This window comes from Salarias fasciatus, chromosome 7, assembly GCF_902148845.1.
Source record: "Salarias fasciatus chromosome 7, fSalaFa1.1, whole genome shotgun sequence".
Taxonomy (NCBI): Eukaryota; Metazoa; Chordata; class Actinopteri; order Blenniiformes; family Blenniidae; genus Salarias; species Salarias fasciatus.
Window position 1 is genome coordinate 15,994,735 of NC_043751.1, and position 13,882 is coordinate 16,008,616.

At 41.1% G+C, this 13,882-nt stretch overlaps 4 protein-coding genes across 7 annotated transcripts in view; 3 read left to right on the plus strand and 1 right to left on the minus strand.

Moving 5' to 3' along the window:
* LOC115391365 (genetic suppressor element 1-like) overlaps nucleotides 1-2,014 on the plus strand; it is a 39,036-nt gene extending 37,022 nt beyond the window's left edge. For 2 of the 3 annotated variants that reach the window (XM_030095584.1, XM_030095585.1), the window contains exons 15-16: nucleotides 59-162; nucleotides 253-390. In XM_030095584.1, coding sequence (XP_029951444.1) covers nucleotides 59-162; nucleotides 253-390 — 242 coding nt within the window. Of the gene's footprint in view, nucleotides 1-58; nucleotides 163-252 lie in introns of all 3 variants that reach the window. The other variant, XM_030095583.1, reaches the window with a different exon arrangement.
* Nucleotides 2,015-2,265: 251 nt separating this feature from the next.
* On the minus strand, nucleotides 2,266-5,155 carry LOC115391372 (dynein light chain roadblock-type 2-like). Of its 2 annotated transcripts, none has more exons than XM_030095592.1 (4): nucleotides 5,120-5,155; nucleotides 3,537-3,612; nucleotides 2,559-2,726; nucleotides 2,266-2,412 (listed from the first exon to the last, which is right to left on the minus strand). In XM_030095592.1, the coding sequence occupies exons 1-4, from the start codon at nucleotides 5,153-5,155 to the stop codon at nucleotides 2,369-2,371; spliced, it is 324 nt and encodes a 107-aa protein (XP_029951452.1). In that variant the 3' UTR covers nucleotides 2,266-2,368. The 2 variants fall into 2 exon arrangements, with proteins under 2 accessions (XP_029951452.1, XP_029951453.1); XM_030095593.1 differs by lacking the exon at nucleotides 5,120-5,155 and adding an exon at nucleotides 3,829-3,960.
* On the plus strand, nucleotides 3,866-7,681 carry psmd7 (proteasome 26S subunit, non-ATPase 7). The gene is made up of 8 exons (XM_030095588.1): nucleotides 3,866-4,053; nucleotides 4,465-4,556; nucleotides 4,735-4,827; nucleotides 4,914-5,011; nucleotides 5,142-5,222; nucleotides 5,334-5,425; nucleotides 6,323-6,521; nucleotides 7,093-7,681. Exons 1-8 carry the CDS (start codon nucleotides 3,980-3,982, stop codon nucleotides 7,354-7,356), a joined length of 993 nt encoding a protein of 330 aa, XP_029951448.1. The 5' UTR covers nucleotides 3,866-3,979; the 3' UTR covers nucleotides 7,357-7,681.
* Nucleotides 7,682-8,866: 1,185 nt separating this feature from the next.
* hprt1l (hypoxanthine phosphoribosyltransferase 1, like) lies at nucleotides 8,867-13,806 on the plus strand. The gene is made up of 9 exons (XM_030095590.1): nucleotides 8,867-9,197; nucleotides 9,570-9,676; nucleotides 10,106-10,289; nucleotides 10,480-10,545; nucleotides 10,652-10,669; nucleotides 10,948-11,030; nucleotides 11,882-11,928; nucleotides 12,662-12,738; nucleotides 13,270-13,806. The coding sequence occupies exons 1-9, from the start codon at nucleotides 9,180-9,182 to the stop codon at nucleotides 13,315-13,317; spliced, it is 648 nt and encodes a 215-aa protein (XP_029951450.1). The 5' UTR covers nucleotides 8,867-9,179; the 3' UTR covers nucleotides 13,318-13,806.
* Nucleotides 13,807-13,882: the final 76 nt, after the last annotated feature.

Consider the following 13,882-nt stretch of genomic DNA (forward strand, 5'->3'; position numbering starts at 1 on the left):
TACTAATAATACTACGCATACTAATACTAACTATTACATGTGTGTTCTCTCTCTACAGAGTGGAGTATAGAGAGGCAAGTTCTTCACAGTCAGTGCAAGAGACTTGAAGCTCAGAACTACAATCTGACCAAAACTGCAGAGCAGCTCTCTCTAACTATGGGGGTAAGCGTCTCAGGCTGCTACTGTGTATCCTCTTAATCTGACAAGTCTTGTTCTGTTAAATGAGAGCTGTGTTTGTCCTTCACTCATCAGGAGCTGGTGAGCCAGAGGCAGAAAGTACGGGAGGAGAGAGAGCGACTGCAGGCCCAGCTCGAGCACTTCAGGAGATGTCTGACACTACCCAACATTCACTGGGGCAGGGGCCAAGTCAACGGCCACACGCCGAGGTGACCTCTGACGCCGGCTCTTTGACAGCGAACAGACGATAAGAAGAAGAGGAAGAACGTGGACCGGAGCCCGAACACTCTCTGCCCTCAAAGCACTTGGAGGAGGCAACAGCTGTCTTGATCTGGCCCATCAGTAATACTGATCGATAGATTTAATTTATTACCTGCCATTTTTTTGCCACGTTAACCTTAATCAAATGGATCCCTGCAGTCTGGGCAGTAAGTGTCTGATTCTGCATGTGGATGTAATCTTTCAACACTAACCTCTCCTCCTACCTGAGTTGGCTTTAAAGACTCTCCTCCTCTTAGTTCGTATCAGTTTGGATTCTTGGGTCAAACAACAGTCATGATGTGAGGCACAGATCTGTAGCCCGACCGAGAAGCAGCAGAGAAGAGAGTCCAGGCAGGCAGCGGCCACCCGCTCGGTCCTCGGTGAATACAAATGGAGTCAAGGAATCAAAGCACACCTCAGGCCTTAAACTTGACAGGATGCACTTGAATTTGACTTGGAGGAAATACTTGACCTTCCTCTCTCTGTATGATGTAATGTTTTAGTGTCTACTGTACTGTATGTGACAGATGAAGGCGTGTGTGTGTGTGTGTGTGTGTGTGTGTGCGCGCGCGCATGTGTGTGCGAGAGAGAGAGAGAGAGTGAACGTGTGTGTGCTGGCTCTACAGAGAATAGGAAGCATCTAAAATATCTATATATCAGCAGATGGTATCAATAATTTTTTTAGCTGAGGATTTTCCATTGGTAACGTCACTTGTGATAGATGAAGAGTTTTGTATGTTTGATTGCTTTAACCATTTCCTGTGGGAAGCCATAAGTTTTGTTGGAATTGCTGCTGGTCAGAATTAAAATGTTTAGGGAATCGAGGACTTTAGCACTGTTGTGTTTGGCAGAAACGCGCCGCGTGACGGCAAAATGTTTGGAGACACTGGAGGTGGACAGATGTCAGTCGTTCCCACGAGGTTTATCAAGGAAACTATGTCCTCAACACTTCAAGTACTTGTAAATGTTGACGAGAGAAGGGTACAAGTCTCTGATTGCCCTTTTTCTAGTTTCACACAAAAAAACCTCAGATCAGAATCGGTTCAGTAAAACATGGTACTTTCAGACATTTTGCTCTCACCCACCTGATTTTAGTTAAAAAAAAACAAACAAAAAAAACAGGCCCAATCATCATTTAGTCCCATTTTCGGACTGACTGTCAGAGCTAATAAACACAAACATTTCTTTTGAGGCTTGAAACAATCCTCAAACTGTTTATGTGAGACATAAACATTTGAGGGACACAATATTCTACTGTGGATGTCAATAAACTACACTTCATACTGTCTTTATATGGGCTTTTCTTCAAGCTTGAACAATGTCAGATTTCTACTTTGTTTCCGTCTGAATGATATTTTTACAAGCACAACCTACGGTAGCAATCTCTTCCCCCCAGTTGACCCAACCAGTCACCTGCTCAGTCTCCTCTAAAGCCTTTGCTGTGAAATCCTGCATATTTGCTTCAATTGGTTGTTCTGTAATGTATTATTTGGGCTGTATAATTGCAATGAATTATTTATTAACATATATTGCTGTATATTTGGATGGAAATTTACATTAAAATATTTGTAAAACTCTTGATTGTTCTTGTCGCCTCCACTGGACAGTTTTCACTTGGAGTAATTGTTCTGCTAATGAGTGAATTAGCATTTTCTTGTGTTTTGATAACTGAATAAACGGCAGAGAATGAATGGACAGTAATCAGCACACATTAACAGAAACACACAGGGAAGGTGTATTAAGTATCATGCAAACACAGGCAGCTTTGTTCATATTAACATACATACATAAACACAGTGTGTCATGTAAATTAAGACAACATGCTTGAGTTAAAAATAGATCAACAGAAATTATGCAGCACGATAATCAACATGATTTGATTTGTAAAATATTTTCCCAGTGAAACCAGCACCATGTAGGAAAGGCCAACTCATTCACGTAGTTTCTGGATGACTATCAGCAGGAAGTTGTTCTCTACAGAAACACAGAAGAGAAAATGGTAAAGAATTACTGGATCAAGAGAACCACAAGTCTTACATTAGAGCAGTCACACACTTAGGTAATATATCTGTATCGCCGATAATAGGTCTACTACGCCACAATTTCTACGATACACTCACCTGGTGCGACCATGATCTCATGTTTTCTGGTGCGGATGCGCAGGACGCGGAGATCATTCTGAGGGTCCACATCTCTGACTGTGCTCCTTGCCATCATGGAGAGGTTTCGAAGCAGTCCAGCATACTGAAAGGCTGTGCCGTGATCTAAATTGGTTCTGATGGGGATACCTTCAAAGATCAAACAGCACAATTTAGAGTCACAATTTACAATTCGAAGTGTGTTTTAATCACAGTTAATCACCTACTGCTGTGTAGAAAGTGCTCTGTAAGCTATGTCCATTCACCATTTAAATTATCAGGGCCCTTGGTGAATATTTCCCAGAATATTTCTTGGAACACTAAATAAGTTACATAATTAAGTCACTCATGTGTTCCTTTTATCGTGCTCCCTCGGTGCTCAGTCTGAACAGATAACAGTAAGCAGCAGTTTATCTTATTATTTACATATTAAGTGTAAAATATGGCAAACTTTCCATGTTAAATTTCAGCGTTGATCCTCTGAGTGAAACTCCAGCTTTATGTGTTTGCTGCTGACTGTTAAGGGGAAGCAGGGGCTGCAGTAAATAAAGTTGTTCACCCCACTAAGTTCCATGTACATGTTTTGTGATCAAGCATTCTGGGCCTCATCGCACACAGGATGCATTTGTTGATAAAATGAGGCCCCTCAAACACAAAGTGAAGCCCTATATGTGTTCTGCCTATAAGGACACTAAAGTCATGGCATCTGAGTGTGTTGTATGTACGTAAGTGATGCCCAAGCCTGAGGTCTGTTGTGTTTCCAGACTATCTGGGGTTTCTTGGATTGGTTTGAAATTATGTCATTGATATTAAAGATATAGACCAGATGCCCAGAGACCAAATCTGTTGGAGGCCTCCTTTAGCTGTGCTACATAGATACATAGGGTCAAGGCAAGTGTTCAGTCTGCGTATTCCTTTTGGTTGAGACAGTATAAGCATGGATCTCAAGCCAAAACTGACCATCTGAATTAACAACTATGGTTCCGATCACACCTTCCTGGGTTTCAAGTCTCTTTAGGGTCTCCTCAACATCAGCCTGTTGAAGCAAGAAGATGACAAAAACTTTAAATCTCCTACCAACAGATTCTGAAACCTATAGCTTTTCAGAACCCACAAAGCTATAAATGGAAAAAAACAAGACAATTTTGTCATTGAGGCAAGAACTCTGCTTGCAATTGTGACAAAGACACATGTAGTAAATATTGTAATGGTTATCTGAGAGAAAAATTAATGAACTATTTGTGGCTCCTACCATAGAAGCCATAGCAGCCAGGGCACCACTGTGTACGCTGTTGTTGTCAGGGGAGACGAGGAGACGGAAGTGACGTCAGACGCAAGCTTACGCTCAACGTCGCCGTCATTGTGCGGAGGAAGGCTGCGTGCTGTTTATCGACACTGCAGAAATGCCGGAGTTAGCGGTAGAAAATGTGGTCGTTCACCCCCTGGTTCTGCTCAGCGTGGTGGATCACTTTAACAGGTCAGCGTGCTTAATGTTTGTGTTCAGTTTTGTTGTCCGTATTGGTAGTTTCATTGCCCGAAATGGTCTGACTGAAGCTAGGCTAAGCTAACCCTGCTGAGTCAGAGTCCCATTGAGAGTGAATGGAGACGTGACGGAGCTAGTTAGCATTGTGAAAGCGTCAACTAACTGCATATTTTCAACATTTAATGAAGCAATACCACACCAGAATTAATTTTTACATGAATCGTATTGACGCCATCATCCGAATGTTTCGTTATTGAATTCGTGCTGATCCACAGCTTAACGTTAGCTTTCGCCTAGCTAACGATCTGGTCAATGTTTATGAAACATACCTGATTTATGCTTGATACATGTACTGTAATCTGAACACTTTACTCTATGTTGCTTTTTTTTTCTGTAAATCCACAGGATAGGGAAAGTGGGCAACCAGAAGCGAGTAGTTGGTGTTCTTTTGGGTTCGTGGCAGAAAAAAGTTCTGGATGTCTCCAATAGTTTTGCAGGTAAGTTTCCTGATAACAAATCCAATGTTTTTCAGCTTTGACAAATATTTGATTATGAAGGGAATTACTTTTCTAGTTCCTCTAAAATTGAAAGTAATTGATTTAGCTAAAGCCATCATTTTATAAAAACACAAATTTGATGTTTCCTTCACTTACATCAGTTGCCTGTTTTTTTCAGTGCCATTTGATGAAGATGACAGGGACGATTCAGTGTGGTTTCTGGATCACGACTACTTGGAGAACATGTATGGGATGTTCAAGAAAGTTAATGGTAAGTTGGTGCCTGCTGCCTGTGTTTTCAGTTGCTGTTTTTTCCTGATGTCAAAGTTGTTGACACCCATTCCTTCTGGTTTCCAGCCAGAGAAAGAATAGTGGGATGGTACCACACAGGACCAAAGTTGCACAAGAATGACATTGCCATCAACGAGTTGATCAAGCAGTACTGTACCAATTCGGTACGTAACTGTTTTCCTTTTTCTTTATCTTGTCGTGTGCCTGTTTGTGGATGTAGCTTGACACTAATCATGTTGATAAGTATGATGACTGCCTTACACATTTCTTACACATTCTTCTTCATCCTGCCAGGTCTTAGTGATCATCGACGTGAAGCCCAAAGATCTCGGTCTGCCCACAGAAGCTTACATCTCTGTGGAAGAGATACACGATGTAAGTGAGCCATGAACCGCATGAAGTAAAAGGGGAACTGTTATTATGGTTTGACTTGTTTAGTTTGTTGTGATAGTAATGTGACTCGGTGTTGTAATTCTCTATTTGTAGGATGGCACGCCAACATCTAAGACTTTTGAGCACGTCACCAGTGAGATTGGAGCTGAAGAAGCTGAGGAAGTGGGAGTAGAGCATCTGCTGAGGTACTAAACAAAACTTTGTTTCAATTTAATGATAGATTTTAGTTATTTACCGATGAAAAAAGAGAGTTAATATGGTGATCAAAATGAGCCCTATTCTCTGAGACACCACCACATTTGGCATATTTAAGTAGCAAAGATCACACAATGTGTGGAGAGAGCTTCTTGAGTGTTGTGATCATGGAAGACAGAGAGAAGTGGTGAAAATCTGGACAAAGAACTTGTGACTAACCCCTGAGACCCTTTTTATACTACTTTTAGTGGTGTAAATATTTATGGCTGTTATTTGACATAACACCAGCGTTCCAGCTGCTTTTTAAAAATGACTTTCAGAGGAGCACATGTGCAGTATAGTTAGATATGCACGTGTGATTAGACCGTCCCCAATAACAATGATGGATTAAAGTATTACTTTAAAAATAAAACAACTTGTATTAAAACCAGTCGGTATGACTTCATAATTTCACTGCAGCATAATGTCAAACCTGATGGCCACAGGGCAGAAGTGAAAAGCACAGAAACCAAAAAAAAAAAAAAATCAATAAACCACTCCATTACTGAAATGCTGCAGGTGGAAACTGAAGCCATTCATGTGATAGGGAGGAAAAAAAATCAGCTCAGTTGTAGCTGGTATCTATTTGAGGCACAAAAAATATCCCTGGTATTTAAAAAGACAAGTGGTATACATAAGTGCTTGTATGTTTTGCATTTCATATTATTGTAATACTTAACAATTTTCACCTGATTAGACGTTGGTTTACTTTGATAGACCCACCCAGGTGTGGATTAGCATAAGCAATGCACAACTGAAGAGTTTTCTGTTTTTTGGAGTGAACTAAAACTTCACCAGGGCCGATACTGATGCAGCCTGACATCTCATCTGTTTCTTTCCACCTCCAGAGACATCAAGGACACCACAGTGGGCACTTTGTCACAACGCATCACAAACCAGGTTCACGGCCTGAAGGGGCTCAACTCCAAGCTGCTGGACATCCGCTCTTACCTGGAGCGGGTGGCTGCAGGCAAACTGCCCATCAACCATCAGATCATCTACCAGCTGCAGGATGTCTTCAACCTGCTGCCAGATGTCAATTTGCTGGTAAGATGCTGATGCATCTGTTAGTTATGCTTCAGTTATTTGAGAATTATTATTTTTTTAAGCATAATTCTGTTTCATTTGAAGTAGCAAGATCTTTTTTTATTTGTCAAAATCGAAAAAAATGTTAACACACAACTTAGACTTGGCTCAGTTGGTTTTGTGATGGACAGACTGAATTTCAGCTTGATCATGAACACTGAACACAACCTCGTGGGCAGATAAACCAGCTAGTGGTCAAAATGCAACATTGTACAATTACAATCATCACAATGATGATTTTTCTCTTCAGTGTCATGATGAAATATAATTTTTTCAACTAATATTCTGTCCCAGCTTTGTTAGAAGCAGCATTAAAATGGCACATATAAAAATGTAATATGTTGCTGCTTCCTCATAATTTTGAACATTTCTGTTGAGATATTTCATACATTTTTCCAAACTCCCACAGCAGGAATATAAATTAATAAGGCTCTAATTTCGACCCATTTTTCAATTGATTCTTGGTGTCAAACCACGTGGATACAGTATAAATATGATTTTGCACGTTGCTAATTCATGTATTTCGCTGCAGGAGTTCACAAAAGCCTTTTACCTCAAGACCAACGACCAGATGCTGGTGGTTTACCTGGCTTCGCTCATTCGCTCGGTGGTGGCTCTGCACAACCTGATCAACAACAAGATTTCCAACAGAGACGCAGAGAAAAAGGAAGGACAGGAAAAGGAGGAGGGCAAGAAAGAGAAGAAAGACGACAAGGAGAAAAAGGACGAGAAAGACAAAGACAAGGAGAAGGACAAAGCAGATGGTGCCAAGAAAGATGACAAGAAGAAAAAATGAGTGTTGTCCCGCTCTCAGATCACGCCGCCCTCTTCCGGATGGCGCTCTACTTTGTGTCCACAGTCACCGCTCTCTATGTGGGTCTCGGGCTAAATGTAGAGCTCTATATGGGGAACAGTGTCATTTGAGATTTGGCCCGGTGGCCTCAGACGGCACTCATAAAGACTGTTATCGTATAGGGATGATGATGTTTGCTCTTCTGTGCTCTGGACTGTGAAAACATGTTTCTGCTGTTTTCATAGTTGCTCCTGGTATTACTTTTTGTAAGATGGAAGAAAAATGTTTTGTTTCTGATCACTCATTAAATTGGGATCATATAAGAAGGTGTCTGTTTTTTTTTTAAGTTTTTTTTTATTTTCTCTGGTACTGTTTCATATTTGAAATGATACTTTTTATTTATGATATACGCGCTTTTGGGAAATAAACTCAATGTTTGTTCTCAGGGCAGCTTGAAAAATTTATAATCGGTGCAGATATTGAGGCATCTATATTAAAACAAAGACATTCTCTACAAGGCTAGATGAACTCTGATTATTATAGAAAAGAGTAAGATGCAATTCCTTGATTTAAATGTTTCCTCTACAGTGTTGAAAATTAACGAGTTCATGCATGAAAAGTTAGTTCATAACTTTATCCCATAATTGCTTCAAGAAGCTGCTCACTAATTTACTGTTTGAAAAAGGTATTCTCTAAGAATATTCAATTTTGATTTAACTGGCTTCATTAAAAACAAAAGTTTTGCACCGATATGTGCCAAGAAGTACAGCATTCACGTTCCAGTCATGGACTTACTTCAAAGATGTTATTCATGCAGTTAAAAAAAAAAAAAGTGATAGCACTCACTAAGACATTTCCCAATTACCCTTGGGGAAAAAAACATCTATCACTTCGAGAGCGCCAAGACGTGAACATGACATCAGTCAGTACAATGGTGTGTTTCTCAGCCTCAAAATCAATTTTTTATTGGTACAATAACACTCATACAAAAGTGATCTCATAGTCTTAGCCTAAACGGCAGTATTTAATTTTGTTTAGAAGCGATGCTGGCGAAATTATAAATTATTTGCAGTAATAGTGTTTTATGTTGGTGAAAGCTCCAAATACATAATTGCTCCATAATGCCATGTTTAACTTCCGTTGAATATATAGAAAAATCATAATTAAACCTGTCAGCGGCTTCCTGTGTGCTTTTAAAATCACATCAAAGTAAAGTTGCTTTCTTTTTGGTATTTTTGTTGAATCAACACCAGGTTATTTTTTTAAAGTATCACATTTCAGGTTGAAAGCAGTTCAGGTGCTGAGCAGGTATCCAAGGACTAGCAAAATAGGCAAAATTATTTAGAGATTATTAGAAGAGAAAATTATTGGCCGAAATTTCATTGAAAGAATTAAATTTCAGAAAAATAAACTGTTATTTACAGTTGAGAGGCGCAGATGTGGTGCGCGCGCACACACGCGCCAGACTGTCACCCCGTTATATTTTTAAAACTGCGTCATCTGCAGCTCGTCGCGCTTCGCCGCGGTTCAGACGAACCGCTGCAGGAGCCGCTTCGGGAGCCGCGGTTGAACTCAGGTTGTGTTGACAAATCCGATTATCGGGAAGGTAAACTGGATTCTGACGTAGAGGCGTTAAACCCCGGCGGAGGAGCGTCGCTCGCGCAGTCAGAAGCAGGCAGCGAGGAGGAGAGCTGCTCGTCCCCCCCCCTCTCTCTCTCTCCCTCCTCCACCCTCCCCTCCGACTCAGGACCGGAGCATGACTCCTCACTTATTTCTCCGCGTGTGAACGGAACGGAACGGAACGGAACGGACCACCGCCGGTAGACATGGCTTCGTTTCTGCAGGTGAGCGCGCGCTCCTGGTCCGGGTTGTTGTTGTTGTTTGGGGGGTAACTTGCTCCACTTGTCAGGGTGTGGTTTCCGCGCCCTGCGCGCGCCGCAGGCCCGTCTCGATGGAGAGCAGGTGACACGAGCCTCCCGGTGCCAGCTCAGCCTCCTCGGCTCGTGCGGCGCGGGGGACAAACAGGTGGTTGAGAGGCAGCGGCGTGTTGCCAGGAGGCGGCATGGCTTCACTTCGGTTAAATTAAATGCGCCTTGGCGCACGTTATCTGTCAGTGGCACTGACAGATAACGTGCACTAACTCAGTTTTCTTTTTCTTTTTTTTTTTTTTGCGCATGAGCTGAAGAGATGGTTTCTTCTTCTTCTTCTTCTTCTAGATCGCTGATGACGAGAAGGGCCATGAGCTGGACCTATTCTGTGTCCCCAGACATTATGAGAAAGACTTGGACAGGGTGATCATCCCCCACGGGCTCATTATGGACAGGTAAGCCAGTCAACAGCAGCTGGAGATCACTCCCCTGTCTCTGGTGAACCTGACAGAATCACTCTCCAACATCTTGACATGTAGGAAGAGCACAGGTGCAGTCAGGACCGGCTCCACCTGTAGCTGTTCGTGCAGGTTGAGAGGAGTCATGCTTTCCCTCCTGTGACAAGTCAGGATGTATGCTTTGTGAAACGTCTGTCTCAGTTCTGCTTTAAGCAAAACACTGCAGCCGACATGCAGAAAAGCATTTGAAAGTGTGTTCAGTAGGAGGCAGGCCGCAGTGCAGCCAAATGCCGGCAAGTAATTACTTTTAAGTGCAATATCATGTCACGGCTCCCCTCTCCTGTCCTCAAGAGCTGCACTGCGTTTACAGCAACACCATAACTCACAATCCCTTCTTTTTTTCCCCCTCTCCTGTCTGTGATGCAGGACAGAGCGACTGGCCCGAGACATAATCCAGGACATGGGAGGACACCACATCGTAGCTCTGTGTGTGCTGAAAGGAGGCTACAAGTTCTTTGCAGACCTGCTGGACTACATTAAAGCACTGAACCAGAACAGTGATACATCAGTCCCACTGACGGTGGATTTCATCAGAGTGAAGAGCTACTGTGTAAGCTGCCTGTCTCATTCAGTTTTCTGGAACTGCCTGTGGAGAATGAAGAGTTGGCAAACTAAAGAATGACTGATCTTTGTCCAGTTTGAAATGAGCTGCAAAACTCAGTGTGGGGATTGTAACCCCTTTTAAACTTTCTTCATGTCAACCTCGGATAAATAATGATTGCGTCTTTTGTGTTTTGAAGAATGATAAGTCCACAAACAATGTCAAAGTCATAGGAGGGGATGAGCTGTCCAATCTCTCAGGAAAGGTTAGTCTTTTATGGTCTATCAGAAAGAAGCACAAGTGTTTCTTTTTTTTTCTTTTTTTTTTTTAATAATAATTGTTTAATAATTGTCCTTTTTTCCCTTTGGCAGAATGTTTTGATTGTCGAGGTGAGTTGATTTCATTTTAAATTCCTGTGAAAGGTATAGAAAAAAAACCACATGTTCACTTATTAATTATGTGTTGCATTTTAATTTGTCGCTACTTATCAGAGATATATGTGTGCTGCTGTGTAGTCAAATGACTTGAAGACTGAACCCATAACGTCAAACTTATCACTGCATTAGAGTTCATTCATTTTTGCTTTCATTGCTTTGAAACCTTCTCAGACACGCTATTGCAGAGCTGTCATGTTTCCTCTTAAATCTTCTCTCCGTGTTGCCCACAGGACATTGTGGAGACTGGAAGGACGATGCAGACGCTGCTCTCCCTGCTGAATGAATGTAATCCCAAAATGATTAAAGTTGTGAGGTATTGCACCATCAGATCTACGTTATTATGGACTGTGGCTACAACTGGCTGCTCTGCTGTCTGACAGGACAGTTCGTCTGATGGAGCTCTTAGCTAATGGACACTCTCCTTTAGGGCTGTATTAGAGATGTGATGTGGCTGGGGGTTGGGGGGGGTGGGGGGGATGGAGCAGCTTAAGAGTTAATCTGTCGTACTATTAACTGCACTGTGAAGGTAGAGGCCATTTCTCTGATGTATTCCTGAGAGCTGGTTAAAACAGGAAATGTGCTGAACCAGTAAGCGACTCCTCTGATGCTTGTGCCAAAGATAGAAACTTGATTTGCATTCGATGTCATTTAAATGGGTTGGGTCATTTCTGTCGCTTCTCGAGAACCTTCAGCTCTGATTTCCCATTCCTGTCTACCTGTAAGAGAAGACTAAAGGGATGGCTTTTAAAATCTAACATCTTCACAAAAAAAACATTTTCTTTACTAGTAGTACCCAACCATGCAAATAGTTTGTCATACTTTCTTTTACTGATGTTTTTTTGTCTGAACTTTACCATGCTATCTTCTTTTCTTCTTGGTAAAATGATATCTTGTGATTTTTCTTTTTCTTTTTGTTTTGTATTTGTCTTCTTGAAATGGGCTGTATTTTAATCTGTGTTAAACAATGAGGCTAATCTTGAGCTGTCGGTGGTGATTGACGGTGTTGTGCAGGTCTGCCAAGACGACCATTCAACCGTCTTAACAGGATCAAATACCTGCGTTGTGTAAAGTTTGTCTTGACAGCAATTTGTTGGCTCTGACAGGTCATTTTCTTCCCAACAGCTTTGCTTCACAAGTCGTATATTTTCTTGCTTGTCGTTGCAGCCTTCTAGTGAAGAGGACCCCGAGGAGTTCAGGGTACAGACCAGACTGTGAGCACCTTTTTTTTTCCTTCTTTCTCTCATTTTACACAGAAACATGTTGTCTATATGGTAATCAATGATAGCTCTCATTTTATGCATTTCAATGACCAGTGTGAGTCGGCCATGCCGTTCTATACTGGTGTGGACCTGATCCTTATTGCAAAAACTAACTCTATAATCACCTTGGGTATGAAATGTAGTCCTTCTTTTGTTTAAATCAGTTCATTTTTTGCATTTTATGTGAAGTAAGACTATGAGTAGGCTTAAGGAACTTGTACTTAAGTCTGCAGAAATTGAAACTATAAGTTGTAGAAACCCAACATGTATGTGTGGTTCTTTGAGAGCCTGGCGAGATTTTTATTTGTTTAATGAAAAGGATTAACATGCATTTCACGGAAATCTACTCCAAATGTAGCCGAGCCTGGCACTTACATACTAATGCATGCTGGATAAACCCTCCGCTCACGCCGTCTGATTATGTAATGCTTTTAGGTTTGAGTTGGATAATCTCTTTAAGATTGTCCCTCAAGGACAGCTGTTACTGTAAGTGTTTTGACTTCCCAATGTACAGCACTGACGGCTAAAGTACAGCCTCACAGAGACCATAAAAGAGCAACATCTGTCATTTTCACAGCAGAGCTTCCTGAAATCAGTGACTCTGAGTTTGACTCCACCGCAACTAAAAGCAGCTCCTGTTTTCTTTATGTAATTTGCATCAGTAGCTTCTACATTTCTATTTCAGACATTGGTTTTGAAGTGCCGGATGCCTTTCTGGTGGGCTACGCTCTGGACTACAATGAATACTTCAGAGATCTCAGTGTGAGTTTGTGCACAGACCTTCCAATTAATATTTTCCAAGTCCATATTTCACCCATGGTATGCACAGTACATGTCATTAATTTCTATGTGAAGTGTAGCTTTAATTATTACCATGAACTGTTTTTCTCCATATGATAATCTACAACAGTATATCCGGCCTTTTTTCATAGGAGATGAAGTGGTGTAAATAATGGAATGTGTGAGTACTGATATGAACATTGCAGTTTCAGGGTGCTCGTGTTTTTCACGCTGGATCACTGCCAACCTGTTTGAGAAGTTTTCCCAGAGTGTATGCTGTCAAAGGGCCTTTCATAATGGGGAAATGCAGAAGTCTCTGTTAAAAATATTGTATTCTCTTGAACATTTATCAGCATCACTTTACATAATCATCCAGTAAAGAGTGTACATCATCATATATCGATGAAACTACCTGAAATTAAGAGTGTAAAACTAAGCAGAACCAGCCTTAAACAGAAAACTCCTGGACTACAGAAGTGCTTTAAAGATGTCATCCTTTCACTGTTTTCACAGCATATCTGTATATTGAATGATCAAGCCAAGGAGAAGTACAAAGTGTGACGCAAATGCCATGTGGGAATGACTGAAGACTAGGACCACTGTGAGGACCCTCCTGAGCTCTGCTGTGTTCTGAATTTTATTTATTTTTCTATCAACAAAAATCCACATATGTGACTTGTGGATTAAAAGAGTCTAGAAGAATGTTTCTTTTTTTCCCCTTTGTGAAAAACAGGGATAACTAATAGATACTATGAATATTTTAGTTGTTACAATTTTATTTATTCAACAGTTTTTAAATGTATAGAAATTAGCAGTGTTTTTGTTGGTAACAGATACAGAATGTGAATTATTTGCTTTTTAAATCACACTTCTCAGGCTTTTAGATAGAGCGTACAGATGTTAGCAGCCTTTGGTTTATACATGCTTCTGTTTGATGCTGATACACCCTATCATTATGCCATAACAATGTACTGTACTGTAAGTTTTATTCAATACCCGATGTCTTCATCAATGACTTGTTTACAGCAATACAAATCCCTGACACCTCGTCTTCTGCTTACTTTTGCAATGTCTCACTTTATCCAGAAGGGGGCGCGTGACTGCAGCACACAGTTTGTTTAAAAAT

Excerpts from the sequence above, each read along its gene's own strand:
- hprt1l (XM_030095590.1), top strand. Across the intron at positions 10,290-10,479 it reads TCAGAGTGAAGAGCTACTGT|AATGATAAGTCCACAAACAA; the intron begins GTAAGCTGCCTG and ends TGTGTTTTGAAG. Across the intron at positions 11,929-12,661 it reads TTCAGGGTACAGACCAGACT|ACATTGGTTTTGAAGTGCCG; the intron begins GTGAGCACCTTT and ends TTTCTATTTCAG.
- psmd7 (XM_030095588.1), top strand. The coding sequence starts at position 3,980 with ATGCCGGAGTTAGCGGTAGAAAATGTGGTCGTTCACCCCCTGGTTCTG. Across the intron at positions 4,828-4,913 it reads GATGTTCAAGAAAGTTAATG|CCAGAGAAAGAATAGTGGGA; the intron begins GTAAGTTGGTGC and ends TCTGGTTTCCAG. Across the intron at positions 5,223-5,333 it reads CTGTGGAAGAGATACACGAT|GATGGCACGCCAACATCTAA; the intron begins GTAAGTGAGCCA and ends CTCTATTTGTAG.
- LOC115391372 (XM_030095592.1), bottom strand. The coding sequence starts at position 5,155 with ATGATCACTAAGACCTGGCAGGATGAAGAAGAATGT. Across the intron at positions 3,613-5,119 it reads GGCAGGATGAAGAAGAATGT|GCTGATGTTGAGGAGACCCT; the intron begins GTAAGAAATGTG and ends TTGCTTCAACAG. Across the intron at positions 2,727-3,536 it reads CATAGTTGTTAATTCAGATG|GTATCCCCATCAGAACCAAT; the intron begins GTCAGTTTTGGC and ends TGATCTTTGAAG.